General features: G+C 32.1%; 1 protein-coding gene across 1 annotated transcript; it reads left to right on the forward strand.

Annotated features, from left to right (window-relative positions):
* The first annotated feature begins 6,906 nt into the window (after positions 1–6,906).
* LOC114733983 (zinc finger protein GIS3-like) lies at positions 6,907–7,937 on the forward strand. Its single transcript, XM_028921458.1, has one exon. It carries the CDS (start codon positions 7,014–7,016, stop codon positions 7,770–7,772), a length of 759 nt encoding a protein of 252 aa, XP_028777291.1. The 5' UTR covers positions 6,907–7,013; the 3' UTR covers positions 7,773–7,937.
* The last annotated feature ends 13,461 nt before the right edge of the window (positions 7,938–21,398 follow it).

Consider the following 21,398-nt stretch of genomic DNA (forward strand, 5'->3'; position numbering starts at 1 on the left):
CAAATGTACATGTCATCATCATTTATATTATATATGAGATTAATCCAATGGCCAGAAATTCGCATATATAGCCGTCTCACTGTCCCTCACTTTATTAGCAATTAAACTACATATATTTGCCTCAATATTATATTGACCAAAGTCACTTGTATATATATGATGTTTTGCAACCAAAACTAAATTCACGGGAAAGAGCTTCCAAACATTTGTAAAGAGTCACAAGGGGACTTTGGAATCATTCCCTTTCTTTGTCATGTATAAATGTGGACATTGTATGTGTTCTACAATTTAGAGTTAGCTCCACGTCGGATTTAATATATTAATAATATTTTAATTAATTAATTTGAGAGAGAGAGAGGGAGTCACTTCACATGACTTAAAGCTATTAGCTTCATCTGATCACATCCACCAATTTGTTTATTTAATCAATTAAATAATTAGATAGGTGCGTGGTAGCAGTTTTAAAAAAGTAGTAGAGGTAGTGTCACTTGGAATACATAAAGAGCCTAATTGAGTCACACACCCACATCGTTTGGGGAGCACTTAAATCTAATTGCTTTTGAATTAAAAGCGACTTGGAGATAAACAATAAAAAAAATTGTGTTATGAGACTCGAAAACTAATTTAAGTCACATTTGGGGCTGTCTTTGCATCATTTTTGGATGCTTCCAAAGTAATGGTTGGAAAAAGCAACAAAAGATTACTAAAAAGTTAATAATGGGGTGAGGTTCTAATGTGATAGGATAATGGTGTTTCTTAATGATCTCTAGTTAAATTAAATATACTTGAATTGTTCCATTGGTTAATGTTCCTTCTTAAGCACTAATGGTGGGCCATAATCACGATTTGGGCGATCTTATGTGATAATATAGGCATCTCACTTTAATCAACAACAGCTAATGAAGAAGCACGGTTGACGCCATAAAGTCATTTTCCTAAATTGGTGGTGGAAACCATAACACCAAGTTCTAAAAAAGTTGAAGTCGACAAAATAATTAAACAAATGTTATGAAGTTAGATTCAAGCCTCATCATCTACTTGTTATTAAGGATGTTAAATTTTAATAAAGCTTCACTAAAACTTTGAATTAATATTATTAATTTCTCACCCACAAAACACAACAATGAAGCCTCTTAAACTTTTAAATTACTGCAAGTAACTCCACTATGTTTAATTAGTCCGTTATTTACTAATGGAATAAGTTATAAGTATGGTAACAATTTATTGGTATATGATATGAAGTTTGAAAGGATTATCTATATAAAAGCTTTAATCCTTATACAAGAGCTAGCTGGGATTCAGCTTTTAGAACCGGGGGTAGTATAATCTAAAGTTTAAAGGGTAAATTATCATTGATCTGCCAGGCTCTGTTAGTGGATTGTTGTTGCTCAGTTAAGGAAGTTATCCACGTTTTATTCCAAATTAATTTTAATAATTCATCCTATTTACATTTTTTAACGAACTGAATGCGTTAAAACTCTTTTCACAAGATAGATCAATGTCAAAAGGACAGTTGTTAATGAATCAACAAGAGACATGGAAAGTATAAGGGGACAATTTGCTTGATCACTCCACTTTAACACCAAACAAAAGAGCAAGAGTTCATGTGGGGGCAGAGTGCCACAAAACCTTACACATGTGGTCCCAATATATATGTGACGTATACAAGTGTGGGACCTACGTACCTTCATGTTTCTTCAAACTGTATACAATCCAATCAAATGTACCTTCCCATGTGTTTCCCTACATCAGTGGAGAAAACCCAAGTTCATGTCCCACAACATTTTCACACTCTTAACTCTTAAGTCCTAACCCTAATCTCTCCCTCTCTCTTCTTCTTTTTCTGCACCTTTTGTTTCAAGGCTCTCAACTCGAACTGCGTCAACTAAATCTGTGTTTGGCTTTCTGCTCAGTCCCTTCGTGTCAAGATGTAGCTGTAGATATATGTCTATATATATATATAGAGAGAGAGAGAGACCTAACTAACATTCTCTATATAAGTTTTGGGGGCTACTCAGAGATTGAAACCCTAATTTGACTGAGCTCTACCTACTTTATATGACAAATTTATAATGGAAGTGAAAAGACAAGGTGTAGGCAGATGCATGAATAATGCAATTATATATACATATGTGCGCACATATTAGTTAGGAATGCCAATTTTATTGCACATGATGACTTTGAATTTCATTCGCACATCCAGAAACCTAACCACAGAGATGATAAAGTTGAGCTTTTGAACAGAATGAACAGCATCAATATATAAGGCATTTCGTTTTAGAAACAACAATTAGGAACCAATTCAAGCACTTCTTTCTCTAATATGGCGACCGTATAGGATATTAATATTATTTCTTAAAAATTTTCATATAAATCAATCACTGAGAATAATAATGACGACTTTTACTATTTTTCAATTATCTGGATTAAGTAAGATTTGAAAATGTAATTTTTCTAAAGTTTTATCCCTAATTGCCTAGTGAAAAGATCGTTACCAAACAACAGTTATCAGTAGAGATAAGAATTAAATTGAGGAATCTTATGTGAAGGAAGCGATGAAAGTTGATCTTTGATCGAGTCTTGATCTGACAAGTGAACAGGTCTTATTGTCTAATACAAAGCATTTATGAGAAGCCAAAAATAGCACAGAAGATTTGGCCAAAAAAACAAAAAAGCACAGAAGATGAATCCAACTTAAAAATGGTGCAAGTTTTTTTCTTGGCCACCATTGGTCCCAGCAACTCTCCAGCCAGATGTACGTGCTATTTTATTTTTGACAATATTATTCATGAATAGGACTATACAATGTTATAGGAGATCGTCAATAAAGTACTGTACTTAATGTTAATTTTTCTTTTACGTTCTGTTGAAACTAACCTTTGAATATTGGAATTGTCTATGTTTACAAAAATAAATATTGGAGTTATGATTAAAGGAAAAACATGTAACAATTATATTAGGAGTATATAATAGACTTTATAGCCAGTAATATTATTTGATATTATTATATATAATACTGTTATATAATATATAGTGGGATGAAAGTGGACCATCTAGCTAGGTAGCCCTGGTTTTCCTAACCCTAGCTTCCTAGCTAGCTCTCTTTTCGTTGCAATAGAGAAAATCATTGGATCCACATAACAAAGCATAAAAGGGATTGTTAGGTTTAATCACTTTTTGTGATTCTGATTAATGGGGATCCTGATGTGAGTCCTAAATTAACCTTCGTTATTATATGTTTGTTAATTTCCACCTGTAATCCCATGTTATGTAAATTTTAATCATCGGGACCCACACCTAAAGAAGATTAATTATTTCTCTATGAAAAGACCTTCATAACCCATTTGCATCTTCTTCCATGACATGAAATGGAACACTCTAGCAGGAAAGGTTAATTGAAAAGGAAAAATTACATCTAAAGAAACCCAATGTTGAATTGTTGATCGTAATTGATTATAAGCATCAAATTTACTTCCAGGTTTTACGCAAAATTTTGCAAAAGTTACTATTAATTTATGGGAAAGTCACTATACTGAATCGTAACTATAATTTTCTTAAATTATAGCAATAATTTTAGTAAAACGTACCTAATGATAGTTTCGATTCACAAGACCCTTTAACAATTTTTAAGATCTGACTCCTTAACTACAATTTTCATATTACAAAATGCCATGATTTAGTAAACTTGACTTTTTCGTTTAACCATGGCACAGTCCAAAATTACAATTACTAGAAACCTATGGGTAACTAGCTAATTTAATTGAGTAGACTTGGCCACTTGAAGGGTTGTCTTAATGATGATTAATCATCAAATCTAACGGTTAAAAAAGATGCAAACTTTCACTTCAAAGGTGATCCATTTCATGGGGATTTGCAAAGAGACTTTCTTTATCTTACACGAGAAAATTTGACTAATTGCGAGGTAGCTTTGAAAACTGAATAGAACACACATATGAGTAGGAGGGGACAAGGTGGGTCACTTAGGAGTTGTGAGGAAGACTTTGGCATTCAATTAATGAGAGATCTTTCTTCTTTTTCTTGATTAATTATACTAAATCCATTATGATTATTATCATTATGCTTTTAAAGCACCCAAAAGCTCTCACTCTCTCTCGTAGTTAGTAAGATTCGTAGAGATCTCTCTCAAAGCAAGAAAACCAATAGAGAAAATAAGATTTCAACGTCAATCACGCAAAACTTCCTAAAACAATTATTCATCGATATCAACACGACAAGGGGTGGGACCAAAAACCCTAAGTTTTGCAAACACAACAGATTAGATTGATAAAATAGCTTTTTAAATAGCAAAAAAAACAGATCTTTTGAACACTTGAGATTAAATATTCACATATCGAACCAGTATCAGTTGGACTGAGCAGAAGAGTTTCAATATACCGACGCCCTTGAAAAAGATCTTGAGTTCTAGTCTTATGGATGAAAGAAACTAACATTTAGAAAGATTTCTTTCTTCATTTGAAACCCAATGACCTGAATTTATACCTGGAAAAGATCATGTTACTATCAATTCGTTCTGACTCATATGTGTACCAATTGGTGAAAACCATTGGGGTGAAGAAACAGTAGTCTTGCAGTGAATTTTAACAATCATTATAATATGCGTCACTATCTGTCTCTCCATGTCATATATATGGAAGTGGCCGTTCAAACAAGCCAACTGTGAGTAGTGAGTGTGTGAGAAGAAGTGTATGTAAGTAAAAAGTGGTACCAAACATGACACGTCCTTGTTTTCATATGTAGCTTCTATATAGACATTAGGATTATAAGCTGAGAGGCTCCGTGTGTTAACTTTTTATTGAAAAAGTTGGCAAATGGAGACAACTAATGTGGGAGGTAAGAGGTTGGAATAATGTGAAACATGCGTATCCAATGAGATCACAAGAGAGATGAATATGATGTTGACACATGAGTCATCCCAAGTAGTGATGATATATATATATATAAGTACCAGGACGGATTATTCTGACTCTGTACAATCCGTGATATATATAGATATATATTCTGTCCAATCTAAGAAATTTGATCCGTCCATTTCAAATTTGACGAATATTATTGAGACTCGCCTCATTCTACAATAGAGAATGTGGCGAAATTGCAGCTGTCAGATCAAAAATGAACGAACAAGATCTCTTTTCACTATAGCAGACTGAACCACTGGATATCCATTTATTATTAGCAGGACACTGAGAGAGTTAGATCCCATATAGTATATTGCAGCTTCTATTCTCATATCTGTGTGTGTCTGTGATTTCTGTATTAAAATTGCATTTCTGAGTCCTTTGAATGTGCAGTAAAAGGTGGGAGAAAAGACAGACATGGGCTTCACGGTGCATCATTGGGTTTCGTTCCATTATACGTTTTCTGAGTTTCTGATGAGAGAATACGATATTACAGAAGTACTCAAATGACCAAAGCCACCTGTCATGTCCTAATCTTAACCAATTGTTAATGTTGCGGTAAAAGAAAAAAAGAAAGATGGCACAGCTAACTGTGCATTTATTTTGAAGAAGCATATGTCTTACGTGTCAAAGATATGACGTTGGTCAAACAGTACTGATGAGCAGAGTTTGAAACTTTGAACATGTTATTAGAATCTGTGTGTGTATCTCTGGAAAGAATAGATTGCGAAAGAGTTAAATCTTTGTTTTAGGAACGTGATTAGTTGATCAAACCTTAATCTGGGGACGGTTCTGGGATTGGTCATCTTACGCAAAGTTGATGAATTAAGCAATATTTACAACATTCATGTTTCTGCTTTTTCTAACCTAACTGCATCAAGAGAAGCCTCCATTTCCTTTTCTTTTTCTGTACTGCTTGTTATTGGTCGGGAAAATCAAGCTGTGGATCTTTAATGGAAGCTTACAAGTGATGGGTCCAAATATAATATATTCGCGGCTTATTTAATGCATTTGGTTAGACAAACATATCAAAGTTTTCATTGCTTCAGAAGCTGCCCTATATATTAATATACTATATGGGTTTGTACGTATATGGGGGAAACTGTGTGGAGCAGAAAAAATAGTAAAGAAAAGATGGCGAGATACGATACAGAGCCAATCATTTTACATGGACTTGAAGTTGGACCATGCTCTTCTCACATGCATCACATTCCCAAATCGTCTTCCTTTTCATAATAAATAATGATCCTTGTTTGATCTACTTTTGTCTTATTTTCTTGAAGTGTCTGGTTTTTATTCATTTTTATAATATCAAAATGCTTATTTGTCAAATAATTGATCAAAGCTATTTCTTTATGTAATTTGAAACACTAGTAATTAAATACACAAATGTTCCTTATCAGAGACAACTGTGATCCTCTTGGGCCCCTGTTCTTGAGTCCTGTTTCTAATTTTCTACATTTCACACTTTCTTTCTCCATGGATGTTCTCTCTCTCTCTCTCTCTAGATCTCCATTGTGCTTAATTATTTTATTTTGTATATGATTTAATTATTTACAAATAAATTAAAATCAGTTTACTCGAGATTTATCTTATCAATTTAACCAAATTAAGAAATAAAGAATTCTCATTTGTTTCTAGTCATTGATTTTGATCAGAAAAAATTCTTTCCTTTTAGAAATGTACTCCTCTAGTCCTAAATATAAGACCTTTATACCTTTATACCTACTAGTATAAGGGTCTTATATTTAGAACCAGAGGAATATTATTTCTTTTATTGGCGTATTTAATTTTGAAATTCTATTCTTTAAAGCGTTTTGCAAACGAATAAAAGTCCCACGTTGATAACCAAATAATGGTATAATTAATTTTCACACTACTCATGAATATAAATATTACAATTCATTTGGAAAGGACCACTCTTTACACACAAGTTTTGTCAAGTTCCCTTGACTCCCTCCTATTATAAATAGACCCCAAAACATGCGCCAACACCTTAATACTAGCCCGTCATCGTCCCCACCACTATTTCCGACTCTCTCGTCTTCTGTCTAAGCTCAAAACCTTCATTCTTCTCCTTCCTTTCATCTTCCTCACATGGAGGATCACCAGATTCTCTACCCTTCTAAACCAGCAAACCCCTTAAAGCTTTTCGGCTTCAGCGTCCACCACCAGCCACACGGACTTCGAGTTGAAGACGACGACGAGGTGCTTGCAGATGATGTCTCAGGCCCAATCTCCAAGCAAACTTCCCCGTCTGGATCGCCGGATTCCGCAGCATCCGCCGGTGGTGGAGCTTTCCCTGCTTCCTCCGGCGACAGGAAATACGAGTGTCAGTATTGTTGTCGCGAGTTTGCCAACTCGCAGGCCCTCGGTGGCCACCAGAACGCTCACAAGAAAGAGCGCCAGCAGCTGAAGCGAGCCCAGTTGCAAGCTTCACGAAACGCCGCCGTTTCGTTCGTGAGGAACCCGATAATCTCTGCCTTCGCCCCTCCGCCTCATTTGCTTTCTCCGGCGGGCCACGTCATGGTTCCGGCAGGTACTCCGTCGTCCTGGGTCTATGTTCAGCCACGTGCAGCTCCTCAGCCGTTCCACGTGTCGGTATCACACGGCTGCGTGTTCCCTTCGTCAACGAATAGTACTTTCTGTGGTAGTAATACTAGTCAGAGTAGGAGATCGGCGGCCGCCGGGATGTTATCCTGTGGTGGCAGCGCAGGGGAGTCCATGGGATCTCAAGTACATGGTAGGGCCCATGGGCCATCTTTAAGTAGATTTTCGAAAGGGGATGGTGGGCCCAACTTCGATGACCCATTGGGCTTGGACTTACATCTAAGCCTTGCGCCAGCTGCGCCGTGAGCATAATTGGCTCGGCTTCAATGTGTGAGTGATTTAGCCAGCTCTATTATGAGTATTTTAATCTAAACGGCTTCCTAGTGAGCTTTGTGGAAGCTATAAGGCTCACTCAACTTCTTGTATATTTTCAAATTTTATTTTTTAATTTTTTTTAAGCAACTGGTTTCACTTGGTCCCCATTGCTCCCTCCCCCATGTTCACGGATTTACCTTCTCTCTCTATCTCCTTTTTCCCATGTACATTTATTTAGACTGTCAATCACCATTTATGGGGTTTTCACCCCACCTCAAATATTCTATATATAACATAAATAAAAACCATATTATTTGTACAATATCAATAACACAAAATAATAAGAATTAAGAAGCGTCCCAATAAGAAACTTTTAAATTCATAATACTTTTGGTTCTTAATATAAGACCTAGTTGACTAATTTGAAGAGATTAAGAAAATTAGTTAAATTAGTAACTTATAACTAAGTAGATGTTGTCTTTTCTAAAATACTCTTGCTAATTATATATATTGCTAGAACTATCATTTGATAGAAATTTTAATATGCGCAACTACTATGAGAACTATTTTTAAAAAAATAGATAAATATGGAAGACAAAGTATATTAGAGTCTTATATTTAGGACTAAATTAAAAGTTAAATAAAGTCTTATATTAAGGGAAGTATTTCCTTTGGGCTGAATTCAAAAGAGATGCTAATTTAATGCATTAGATTTTTGAAGTAAGAAGAATAGTAAATTATGAGGAAGCCCCACAAATGCTTGGGCATGCGGGACATGGGAAGTACAATTATAAGTGTGAAAATTTTGTGGGATTTGTATGGAGTTTCTGCCGAAGTTTAATAAAGTGGTCAATATAGTACAATTTTTGTATTCACATATGAATGACACAGTTGTCTCTCTTTGAGATGAGATTGGAGAATGCAGATTAGATCCTAATTAACAAGTTTAAAGTGGTTTGATGCTAATTAATCGTGCTTGCTTTGGGGCATTAATTGGTACTCTCTTTTTCGCTTTAACTTGTCCACTTTTTTAGACAACCAATATACTGAGTCCTCCAATCCCGGCATCAATTAATCAACCATTTTAACCATGCATGTTAAAAAGAGTTTCTTGTATATAAAGATTAGTATTAGATGATCTTTTGTTACCAAACATAATTAATAATACATTTAAATATCTTAGTGTCATCAACATGAAACATGCAATATGTTTGTTTCAATTACTCAGAAAACAAGGCTTCTTAAGAATGGGGAAAAGAGAAAAAGGGGAAGAAAAGCTATTAATGATAGTTAGCTTTATAAAGAACTCAATGTCCTATAAATAAGAACTAGGCGTTCAAGATTTGTAAATATAAAAAATAAAATAAAATAATGCTGGAAATTAAAAAAAAAATCTTAATACTCCGTTTTTTTTTTACAAGGTACAATTTCTAGATATGACTTGTTCTTATTTATAAGAAACACTTAGAGGTCATTTTTAATTTGTTCCGTTGAGTTCCTATTTTGTCTCCATTTAATTACCCACATTAATAAAATTACATTTATTATCTCCAACTTGTTTCGACTAATTTTTTTTTATCAACATAATTCAATTAATTGTCTTTTATAAAAAGGAATGGAAGGTAATAAGATTTATGAACATGATGGATCAAGAGTCCAAATTAAGATATCAAAAGATTTTAAAAAAAAGATAAAGGAAAGGAAGTATGAAAAGAATATATATATATGAATAGTAATTGATATTAATTAAAATGCTGCCTTATTGAGAGATATGTTTGGTGAGAGGGATGATTCTTCTGCCTCCCAGAGAAGGTGAAGTGTTATCATTGCAAGATTTTCTAGTCTCTCTGAAAACCCTCAACTAACCCTTTCATGATTTGTTGCTGTCTCTTATTTTCATCTTCACTATGAGCTGATACAAACATTATGTGGGTCCAAACTAATTATCAACACTGCATACCCATTACCATTAGCCATAATTAATTCCTAATGTCAGGGCTTTTGATTGTGAGAGGAATAATAAAATACAAAGAAATTAATGACGCTTAAAAAATTTATTCACAACATCACACGAATATTTTATATTTAATAAAAATATATTACATAAAAAGTATGAGTTGTAACTTAAATTAAAAAAATAACAGTAATTTATTTATATAATTATGAAACAATAATTAAATTTTTTCTGACTATTAAATGTACTGTTAATATTATCAATTGAGTCTTTAAAGGTGGATATATGGAATGGTTGGAGTCAAATTAAATAAACAGCACAATATATCATTCATTGTCTCCCATAATTGAGAGAGTAATAATCTTAATATCTAATCAGTAGGTTACTGTCAAGAGGTGATGGGAAGAGAGTTTAATTTATTACGCTGAGAAGACATTAGGCACAGAAATGGCTTCTAACTCTGTAGGTGGAATTAGAAAGTTAACAAGTGACTAATTAAGACAAGGCTTCCCAGCTGGCTGCAAACCTATTTACATCACAATCATAATTAATTAATCAAGTAAATTTATAGCTAATGGGGCTGCAAAGGAAGCAGTATATCTAGTAGGTTGAATAAATTAACAATTTCAAGACCACATTTAAATAATGGAATTATATAGATCATAAAAGTTAAAATTTAGTTTAAGCTCATATCTTTAAAGATAGTCTTTTACACAAGTCCCTTATTTCTATTAGGCACTATGGACAAAGAGAACATCGTACACCAAAATCCTTTTATCCTAAGCTCTCAAATTGAATTCTTAGTTTTTGTTGCTTTTCTTTCTTCAAGTGAAAAGTTCAGAAATTGAAATTTGATATAACGGAATTATTATTCTCTCTCTCTATACATATAAATATATATATATAATATAAAGAAGGCCAATGCTTTTTGGCTCCCATTATATTTTACTGATATCCTTATTGCCGTATCCTACTTAAATCGAAGATTTGACCCCTTAATTAAAATTAAAGTGCTGTAAGAAATCAAGGGGCGTAAATGATAGCGTCATGTGCCAATTGCTAACTTAGCCATGTATGTAAGCTTGGAATTTTGTTTTAGTTGGAAATAGGTGAAGTTGATCTCCACAAGACAAACAATATAAACTTTGACCTTATTCTTTTGAACCACTTGCTTTCTCTGGTACGACAATGCAATGATCTTTACAGATGGCTTTGAACTTACTGTTAATTTTGGTTTGATTTGTAGAGAAGATAATGATCATACCCTTTGAAAACTTGGGCACTTGGGAAAAACTTGCTGTTCCTTCTTTAGTGCTTTTTGACAAATTAGTACATAGAATCACATGTGCTTGCTGAGAAAAACAACTTAGAAAACACTGCTTGTTTCATGTAACACACCGTGTTGGATTATTGGACCCCCTATTGCACGCTTAAAATTATGCTACCTTCAGTCTTTAATATAAGAACTAATTAACTAATTTGAGTAAATTAAAAAAGTTTGTTAAGTTAGTTATTTGTAATAAATAAGTGTTACCTTTCGCAAAATATCCTTATTAATCATGAATATTATTAGCTAGAATTACGATTTGATGGACCATTTAACACGTACAACTATTACAATGACTACTTAAGAAAAAGTAGATAAATAAGAGAGATAAAATGGATTAAGGTCTTATATTTAGGATTAAATTAAAATTCAAACTAGATCTTATATTAAGGATCGGAGATAGTATTATTGTCAAATGTTTGACTAATCACATCTGGCAAAAACTATTTTAAATTTGGTTTTATTTATTAATTTTGACATTTCTTTATCTTTAGAAGAAATAATACAAAACGAAATATTGGGTTTCGTTCAAGTTAAATATGGATAATTCAAAAGAAAGGAGTGTCAAAATAAGAATAGTGAAGCTAACTTTTTTAGGTCAAGGTTAATTAACCAATAAAAGGAAATACCTAGGGATCAGAAAAGGCCAGTGTAAGTTGAGACATCTTTTCATCTCTTAGTCACCAAAATCCAATCAAATCAGAAGCATGATGAAGCATGCTTAAGAAGAGTAAGCAACCCGGCCAATTAGCCTTTCGCAAGTATATATGGGGCCATAAAATTATACATGTCCTTAATGAGGTGGTCATTTTCTGCTTGCAATTGGCTTCAGCTTGACACAGAATATACTAGAAAGATGATAAGATAGTTCACCCATCGTGTTCTGTATATTAGATACTCTTTCAAACCTAAATATAAGACTAATTTTGTAATATAAATTATACTACAAAATAAGTCTTATATTTAGAACCAGAGAAGTAATAAATATTACCTCTAGCCTATAAGACTTCATTCGTACACTGCAAATAAGGCCTAATATTTAGAACCGAATGTAATATTTCCTAATCAGTAAATCAACCATCTAGTGTTTAGCAGACAATGACTAAAATACTAGTCAGCATTAATTTCCTTTGACAAACGAACAAGTTTAAGTGGATTTAGTCTTAAAAAGTTGAAAAAAAATCATTAAGAAAAAGTTAATTATTTAGTCCTTGTACTTTGTGTATGAATTTTTAAATAAGCCCATGTAATTTAAAAAATTTTAAATCAACCCCTTTAGCTGCTACTAAAAACATACATTGAGTTCCTTAAATGGGTCTCTTTGCTTGTATTTAGTTCTTCTTATTTTACATGTTTTTTATTTGAGTATAATTTTTATTTCTCTTTATTAATATTTTTTCTAAAAAAAGATAAAAATTTTTAGACTTGCTGTTGCCATAAGCCTGACTTAATTAATTTTAATGTTTTCCAACATAAAACCAAAAACGCACTAATTAATTTATTTTATTTAGCGTCGAGTTGATAATAATAATTGCGCAATTTAATTATTGTCCCATTGTCAATTAGCAAGCTTATTTTCCTAAGAAAAAGATCTATTTTCGTACATATAAGCGGACCTTTCAAAGCTTTTTTCTGTGTGCTATGAAGCTTTGTTACTGTTGGTCAGCAAGGATTTAACAAGTAATTATATATTTAAGGGAAAATTAATATAAAGGTCCTCATAGTTTTTGTTGATTTTGAATTGGGTCCAAGTTTTTTTTTATTTTTATTAGATCCTTTAGGTTTACACCGTCAGATCCGTTAATCCCCCACTTTTTTATAGATGCTCACACCGTTAAACTTCCGGTAGAAAGTATTGCCCCGCACATCTCTCTCTCTCTTTCCTTCCACCAAAGCCCCAATCGACTAAGCTCTCCTCTCTCCTTGGACATGTTCTCCTTCACCGGCTAGCTTCTTCACCGTTCAGCATGACCCCTGTTTGGAGCTTCCGGTGTTTCAGCTCGGTAAGTCTGCTCCTTTTATGATTGGAACATGATTTAACAAATAAAAACAAGGCATAAGTGCATTATACATTTATACTGTTAATATCAACAGTACCACCCAGTCAAGATTAATGCATGGACATTTTGGTACAATTAATATAGATGTATACAGGTATCTATGAGTCAAAAGAAATCAATGCCCCTGAACCTATTCGAACTGTGTACTATGTGTATGGGGCTTTTCTTAGTGGTCTCAGAGAAACTGCAAATATGACACACCATGCAAATATAGTCCAACTAGCCTTTCTCAACCTGACTACATGAGCTTTGCTTCTGGAAATAATACTAATACTGATAACCCACCTTCAATTTTTACTTCTCCTCAATATAGAAATTTGAAAAGTAGTAACTGTAGCCATGTCATGTTCCATTACTTGCAGATATCGCGCTCTGTTTTTCTATTACTAAAACAGGGGTGGCACATTTAAGGTCCTCATTCTATCTCTTTTTCAGTTCACTCCTCACAATAATAATTAGATCTTGTATAATTATCGGAAAATGGTAACCCTGTTAGCATATTTTAGAGAATTTGATTGAGGAAATGAAGAAAAGAGGATAAGTTTGGGGTGTGAGGTATAAGAGGGACAAGGTCAATCCAACGTGCTTTGTGTTTTATGATGATTTCAGTGATGGAACATGCCCCTGTCTAGGTGCTATTCCTTGTTTTCTTATATTTTCTGTGTATCTTGGTCTTGGGAACATTATCTGATTCATCCATATTTCTCCGAAGACAGTGAAGGAGACTCGAAAGGAGGGAGAAGATGCCATGGTCAGTCTTCATAACAGAAACTTTTAACGGTGTCGGGATCTATTTAACAGCAAAAAGTAACTGATTTAACGGTGGAAAATTAAAGGATCCCGTAAAAAGAAAAAAAAAACTCAAGGACCTAATTCAAAATTAAAAGAAACTATGAGGACTTTAAATTAATTTTCCCTATATTTAAAAAGTCATTGCAAGAGTCATATATGGAAGATGACTAAGATGATGAGTTCTTTAATTATTTCGTTTCGTACCCACGAACATTGTCACCGATTGGCTGCACCACTTTCACGTAATGTGAGTGTTTGTTTAGACACAATTAATATACCAAGCTTGTTTTAATTAATTAATTAATAGAAGTATTAAATTAGAGAAGAGATAATAAGACTTATTAAGTGTTAAATATTTGTGTGTTTGGCATCACAATATATAAGTGCAAGTTGTTTCCCACAAGATTAATAATGCATGCAAGTCCATCTTGTGCTAATTAAAGTTGATTATGTGTGATTAATTGATCATTTTAGCTTGTTCAATTAATTAGCCGGTTAAGTTCACATACAAGAATAACGTGTATGTGGGTCAGTTCATTTTTTCAAAAACCTTTTTAAGTAATATGGCGTAGAAATTTGTGTTATTTAAATTTGCAAATTTTTTTTACTATTTTAATTTAATATAATTTTTGAAGTGATATGAAATTTCTTATTCAATTACTTATATTATAACTAAGGTTGTCAAACTCACGAGTTTAAATATAAACTCTTGATAATAATATAAATTCGGATTATAAGCTCGAATCATAAACTTGTAAGAGTTTACTTTTATTAATAAACTGGTATTAAAAGCATATAATCAAATAATTAATATATATAAAATCAGAACAATTTCATTTATATATATTTTAAATTTAAATAATTGAAATTATATCCATAAATATCCATAATTTATCACATTGAACAAAAGAAATTTCCATAAACTTCATATATAAAATCACTAAATATAATCAAATGAAAAAATTTAGCATGAGTTTAAAAGCGAGTTGATACGATTTTGTAAACTAAAAATGTAAAAATGATAAATTCAATAAATGAGCTTATAAGTTTAATTAAGTTTATAGTTAGTATGAATTTAAAAACGAATCAACATGATTTTGTTAGTTGAAAATATAAAAACGTTAAATTCGGAGAGTCAACTTAGGAGTTTGACAACAATGATTATAACTAATATATATTATGTTGGTTATTTAGGGAAAAAAACAATTACATCCCAATATTTTTTGCAAAAAATAATGATTACCGTTTGAAAACTTTGTTTCCAATAATCACTTGTCGTTGGTAAGAAACAACTTCATTAGTTAAAATTTTCTTCTGTGGATTATCGTATTTCTTATTAAATTTACCCCATTGAAATTATTATTCTCAAATGGTTTCGAGGCGCAAGATCACCCTTAGTTCAGGGGAGAATGAACATTACATGCTTATTATTAAAATGTGCAAGTGTATTTGTATATTCACTTGTAGAAACTTTAAATTTTTGTATAAGTTCTTGTAATGTAAATTAGAATTTACAAATTTTTATATACACACTAATTATTTTGTTGTTGTTATTTGTTAAAATGTGGATTTGCCTATGAAATATGAACACTTGTTATTGTTAGTTGTCAAAATACATAACATACAAATTTATTTATGAACTTGACTTAAATTTTGTCCTAAAAGCAAGAGCTAGATATTTTTGTAAAACCACTTGACGGATACGATGTATTAAAAAATCTTCAAAATGTGATTATATTTTTTTAAAAAAAAACTCAGAACACACCTAAAAGAAACTTGACCTAATTTTCCTCCATATTCATTGCATGTAAACTAAGCATAAAAGTGGTGGTGTACTGTAATGAGAGAACAAGCTCCATGTCTGGCTCTTTCTTTTTTCGAAAAGAGAGGAAGTCCTCATTAACTAGTGCTTTATTAATTTGTTTGTTCCTTTTCGCAGTGCAAATTTTTTGACCTTTTCTTGTAGTGCAATTAGAGCCATAGCTGCTTACCTTTATGCTAAGCTCACTATGGACGGAGACAAGTTGAACAGTGGTCGTAGATTTGCATTTTGAAGGTGGTCCTCGGAGTCTCAATTATCAAATTCAGAGAACAAAGCTAGTGCAACTGCTGCTAAATTTTTCATCCTAAATATAAGTCACTTATAAATATTTAATGACTGTTTTCCAATTTTATTTTTTACCTAATTCTTGAGAAAAAGATGAGAAAGAGATATAAATAATTTGCAAATATATAGCGAGAAAAAAAATTAACAGAAGTAAATTTAAAATTTTTTATGAATTTAATGCATTTCTTAACATGTGAGAATAAGTTATGAATGACTTATAATAAGAATCAAAGTTATATATCTCATGAAAAAATAAAATCTACACAATAATAAATAAAGAGTAAAATTATATATTTATAAAAAAAATTAATAATGTGACTTAGAAATAAAATTAAAAAATATCTTCTCTAAATCTGCCTTGTAAACATAACCAGAGGAGTAAAAAATAATTGCTCTCATTGGCTTTTTTTTTTTAAAATACTACTGTGTTTTGTGTGTGTGTGTGTGTTGGGGGAACGTAAATAACGTGACCAACAGTTATTGCTACCTACACGCACATACCATTAATTAGTGGCTTTATCAGACGGTCCTATAATTAGGCCTGCTCACGAGACGGGATCAAGGTCGGAATCAGAACTGTCAGGAGAAGACAAATTGAACACTCCTGCCTATAATTACTTCATCTGCATTACAACTGTGTAGTTTAAGAATCTGCATTATTGGGATCTGGGAGCATGCAGGAAGAAAGTAGATGCTGGGCTGCTGGCTTATGTCATTTTATGTATGAGGGTTCATTTTCGGTTCGTGCCTTTACTTATGGATACAGATATTGTTACAATTTTAAATAACAAGGGCGATTACTTTAAAAATATCATCAGCAACTGGATTTTATATGAATAATTTTCTTTTCCCATATCACCAAACGTAACTTATTAGTAACAAAAAAAAAGGAAAATTACTGAAAAAGCCCCATTTAGAACCTAAAAATCAAGATTTTTAAGTGCGTGCAATTCCTTTTTTTTTTTTTAAAATGATGTGCAAATGTTTTTTATTTTACACAGTTAAACATAAGTTAAACATAACTGAAAAAGAGTTGTACTGATAAAGATAAATTACACTTAAATCCTTTAACAAATTTTAAATACTTTGGACAACAAATTTTGTGATGAGAAATTTTGCCAAAAAAGTATCTATGGTATCTTTTTTCACATAAATAAAAAGATAATCTCTTGGATCACTATATCAACAACACACAACACTGGATGAGTATTTGTGTATAAACGAATATACTACTTCTTTGGTTCAATATAAAAATTAATTTGATATTCAATTTAATTCTAAATATAAGATCTTAATCTATTTTTCTCTCTCTTTTTTTTTCTCAAGATAGTCCTGATAATAGCTATACATGTTAAATGATTCATCAAATAGTAATTTTAGTTAATATGCATAATAGGCAAAGATATTTTAAGAAAGACAATATCTATTTATTACTAATAATTAATTTAACTAATTTTTTAATATACTCAAATTAATTAATTAATTTTTATATTGAGGATCGGAATAGTATTACATCATCGTTGTTATTGTTGTAATTCTGATATTCTAATTTATACTAGATCCTAGATTAGGCCCAGCTCACAATCGTTGTTCTTTGTTCTTTAAAATCGGACCGGAGCCTGGATCCATTGCTGGGCCCATTTCATTAAACCGAAGATCGCCTGTATAGATTTATTTTTTCGACCTTTATGGATTTTCATTTTTCCTATATATAAAAGGGATTGTCGCTCCAACAACATCTTCCAAAATTGGTAAGGTTCCCGGAATGGGCGCAATTAATAATGCTAATGGTCACATTAGTTTATCTCATGATGAAATGGCAGAGATAGAAGTCCCTAATGATTTTTTAATTATGGACTGTCATGATCCTATACAGTTGATTGTCAAAGTCACATATCCTGATCTCTTACGTCATTTGGCTGATTCTGAATATCTCATTAATAGGGCTATTTTGACACCAACAGTTGAAGTAGTTGACCAAATTAATGACTATATGTGCTCCTTATTCCTTGGCAAGCTTGTTGAATATTTTAGCTCTGATTCTGAGTACAGCTGATCAAGGCTATGTATCATTTCAAGAGTTGTACACTACCGAATTCTTGAACACAATAAAATGCTTTGGCTTACCTCTACATAGACTTGCAGTGAAAGCTAGAGTTCCCATAATGCTGTTGAGAAACATAGATCAAGCTGCAAGACTCTGTAATGGCATAAGAATGAAGATCACATTTCTTGGCAAACACTTTATTAAAGCAATAGCTCTTAATGGTACAAGCACAGGTCAAGAAGTTTTGATCCATTCGATGGATATATATCCATCAAAATCTAAACTACCATTCACAATGACAAGAAGGCAATTTCCTATTATACTATCATTTGCTATGACAATCAACAAAAGTCAGGGACAATCAATGACTAATACTAGCTTATACTCACCTAGACCTATCTTCACACATGGTCAATTTTATGTTGCTCTGTCAAGGGTTAAGTCTATGGATGACATCAAGATTTTAATTCTTGATTCAGACAAAAACCCAACAAACAAGACGATTGATGTGGTTTATAGAGAAATATTTCAAAACATCATGTGAAGCTCATTAGTAATTAAATGTTTCTTTACATCTTCAAATTTATGCGATTGATGTTTTCTGCTTATTAATTAAGATCCCTTTGACACCCCAGAGCATTGGATGTGCATAGCACTACCAGAAGGCACATAAATGACTGCTTTAAGAATATAACATTACTCACCATGGAATAATTTTTTCACAATTAAAATGATAGTGCTTTCTCAAAAAACAAAAGTACTTTAGCCCATAGCTATCTTTAACAGATGGCACTCCTAGAATCTAATTGATTAGTTATGTTTGCTCATATGTGTGCTGACATTTTCAAATACATTATCTTGCTCTTGCAACACGACAATAATATAGATGTATAGCTCTATTTACTAGTGCTTTGTGATGTAATTTTTAAAAATATTTTCCTTATGATTCACGAGTAAGCAAATAGCACAGTTGATTAGGTTGATAATGCCTTAATAAAGGGTTTGTGACTTTCTAATTAGCTACTAAAACCCATGGTGGTATTTTCAAAAGTTATCAAAGTTTCTTCTTCAATGGATTACTTTATAAGGTGAAAAAAACATTTTTGTTGTTCTTTTTGTTGATTTTGTTGGTACTTTCAGGTTACTCTTGTGTGTCCCTTTTTATGTTTAAAAAAATTGTTTTCACTAATTTTATGAAGAAAAAAAATCTATGATCAAATTTTGTGTGCTTTGTAAAATTATGACAAAATTATTCATGATTCACACCTCCTTGCAACGCACGGGAGAACTTTCTAGTTATTATTGTACTCCTCCGATTCTAAATATAAAATCCTTTTTTTAGTGTAAATTACACTATAAAAAGAGTCTTATATTTAAGACCGGAGGAGTAATTCTGATATTTTAATTTATATTAGATCCTAGATTAGGCCCAGCTCATAATCGTTGTTCTTTGTTCTTTAAAATCGGACCGGAGCCTGGATCCATTGCTGGGCCCATTTCATTAAACAGAAGATCGACATGTATAGATTTATTTTTTGGACCTTTATGGATTTTTTATTTTTCTTATATATAAAAAGGGCTTGTCGCTCCAATAACATCTTCCAAAATTGGTAAGGATCCCACAATGGGCCCAAGTAATAATGGGCTAACTCGTGCACCCATTAGTAGTACTGAAACAAAGCCCATTCCACAGCCCACACTCCCTCTTACCTCCCGCCCGCAGGTGACAAGTATCTGGACCAGGCCTTGCTTACTAGTTTGGTACGATTGCTCTGTGATCAAAGCTTTGCATGGTTCAAATCTTATTAAATGGCCAACAAGAGTTAATCCAATCAGTAAGGAATTGATTCATAACTCACAAAATTATGAGTTCAAATACCGCTGTCGATGTGAGGATCTTGTTAGTAAGTGATCTGTAAGTACCTCTGTAAATGCTCTTTAAGCCTAAAAAGATGTCCTGACCCTGGTGAGTCCTGAAACCTAAATCATATAAACTTTTTTTGTATAAAAAAAATCTTATTGAATATTTTTTATGCCTAGCGAATCGTATTGAAATGCTCAGTTGAGATTAGAAATTATTGGAGAAAGAATAGCTCTATTACCTAGTATGACATTTAATATTAAAAAAATAATAATTATTAAATAAAGTTTTATGTAAAAAATAAAAATATTATGTCTAGGAAGTTATAAATAATGTAATTTTTTTTGAAGATTTTTACAGCGTGTGAACCCGTACTCTTTGTTTAAATTTTTTCAATTTTTTTCCTCTTCAATCTATTTTAATTATAAAGAATCTAATTTTTGATGAAGAACATGCAAATAGAAATGAATGAAAGAAGGGTTTTTCTTTTTGGGAAGTTGGGCGCGGGGTGGGGATTGGTGAAAGAACATTTGGCAGCTAAGAGGTGCATTTTGTTTCCTTAACTACGAACACATCATTGGTAAGTGAAAATAACAAACGCTTTTTCATGTCATTGAGATCCTCATTTGTTGCTGATATGGTTTCTTAGAGCTAGGAATAATTATTATAGAAGAAATGATTAAAAATCCAAATTAGAAAATTAATTGTATAGACATACTAAGGATATTCTCGAACGAGCTCAACTCTTTTTCAGTTTCATGCAACATATTTTTGATTATGTGCAAATGTCTTCAACCTTTATACGTAGTCGAAAAAGAGTTACCTCCGATCCTAATTATAAGAGCCAGTTGACTAATTTGATAAAATTAAGGAAGTAAATTGAGTTAGTTATTTATCCTAAATAGGTGTTGTCTTTCCTAAAATATCCTTACTAATCAAGTGTATTGACTAGAACTATTATTGTTAGAAGGGTTACTTTGAAAAAAAAATATAAATATGAGAGACAAAGTAGATTGTGGTCTTATATTTATGATCAAAATAAAAGTCAAACAGGGTCTTATATTAAGAACCGGAGATAGTATATTTACTAAAAATATTTTGTGTTCAGGTTTTTAAACAAGTTATAAGCATCTCTATAAAATTAATTTTCTAAGCAAGAATTTTCAATAAGTTTTTCTCAACTATTTTTTTATTTCCTATTTGTACCATTCAAATTTTGAAATTGAAGATCTCGGATGTCAAATAGAGAATTTTTTAACTCATCATCATCAAGATAAATGGACTAATTCCAGAGAATTTTTTAGGTGAAGGAAGTGACATGTAAATGGACTAATTCCAGTTGTAAATAAATATATGTATGTTGCAAATTGTCTAGTCCCACTTGTAAATGGGCTGTCCCACACTTGTTCACTCAGACACATTCTTTAGGTGAAGAAGGTAATATGTAAATGGACTAATTTTAATTGTAA

The sequence above is a fragment of the Neltuma alba genome, unplaced genomic scaffold (genome assembly GCF_004799145.2).
Source record: "Neltuma alba isolate B1F8T4 unplaced genomic scaffold, ASM479914v2 tig00013055_pilon, whole genome shotgun sequence".
NCBI classification, from domain to species: domain Eukaryota; kingdom Viridiplantae; phylum Streptophyta; class Magnoliopsida; order Fabales; family Fabaceae; genus Neltuma; species Neltuma alba.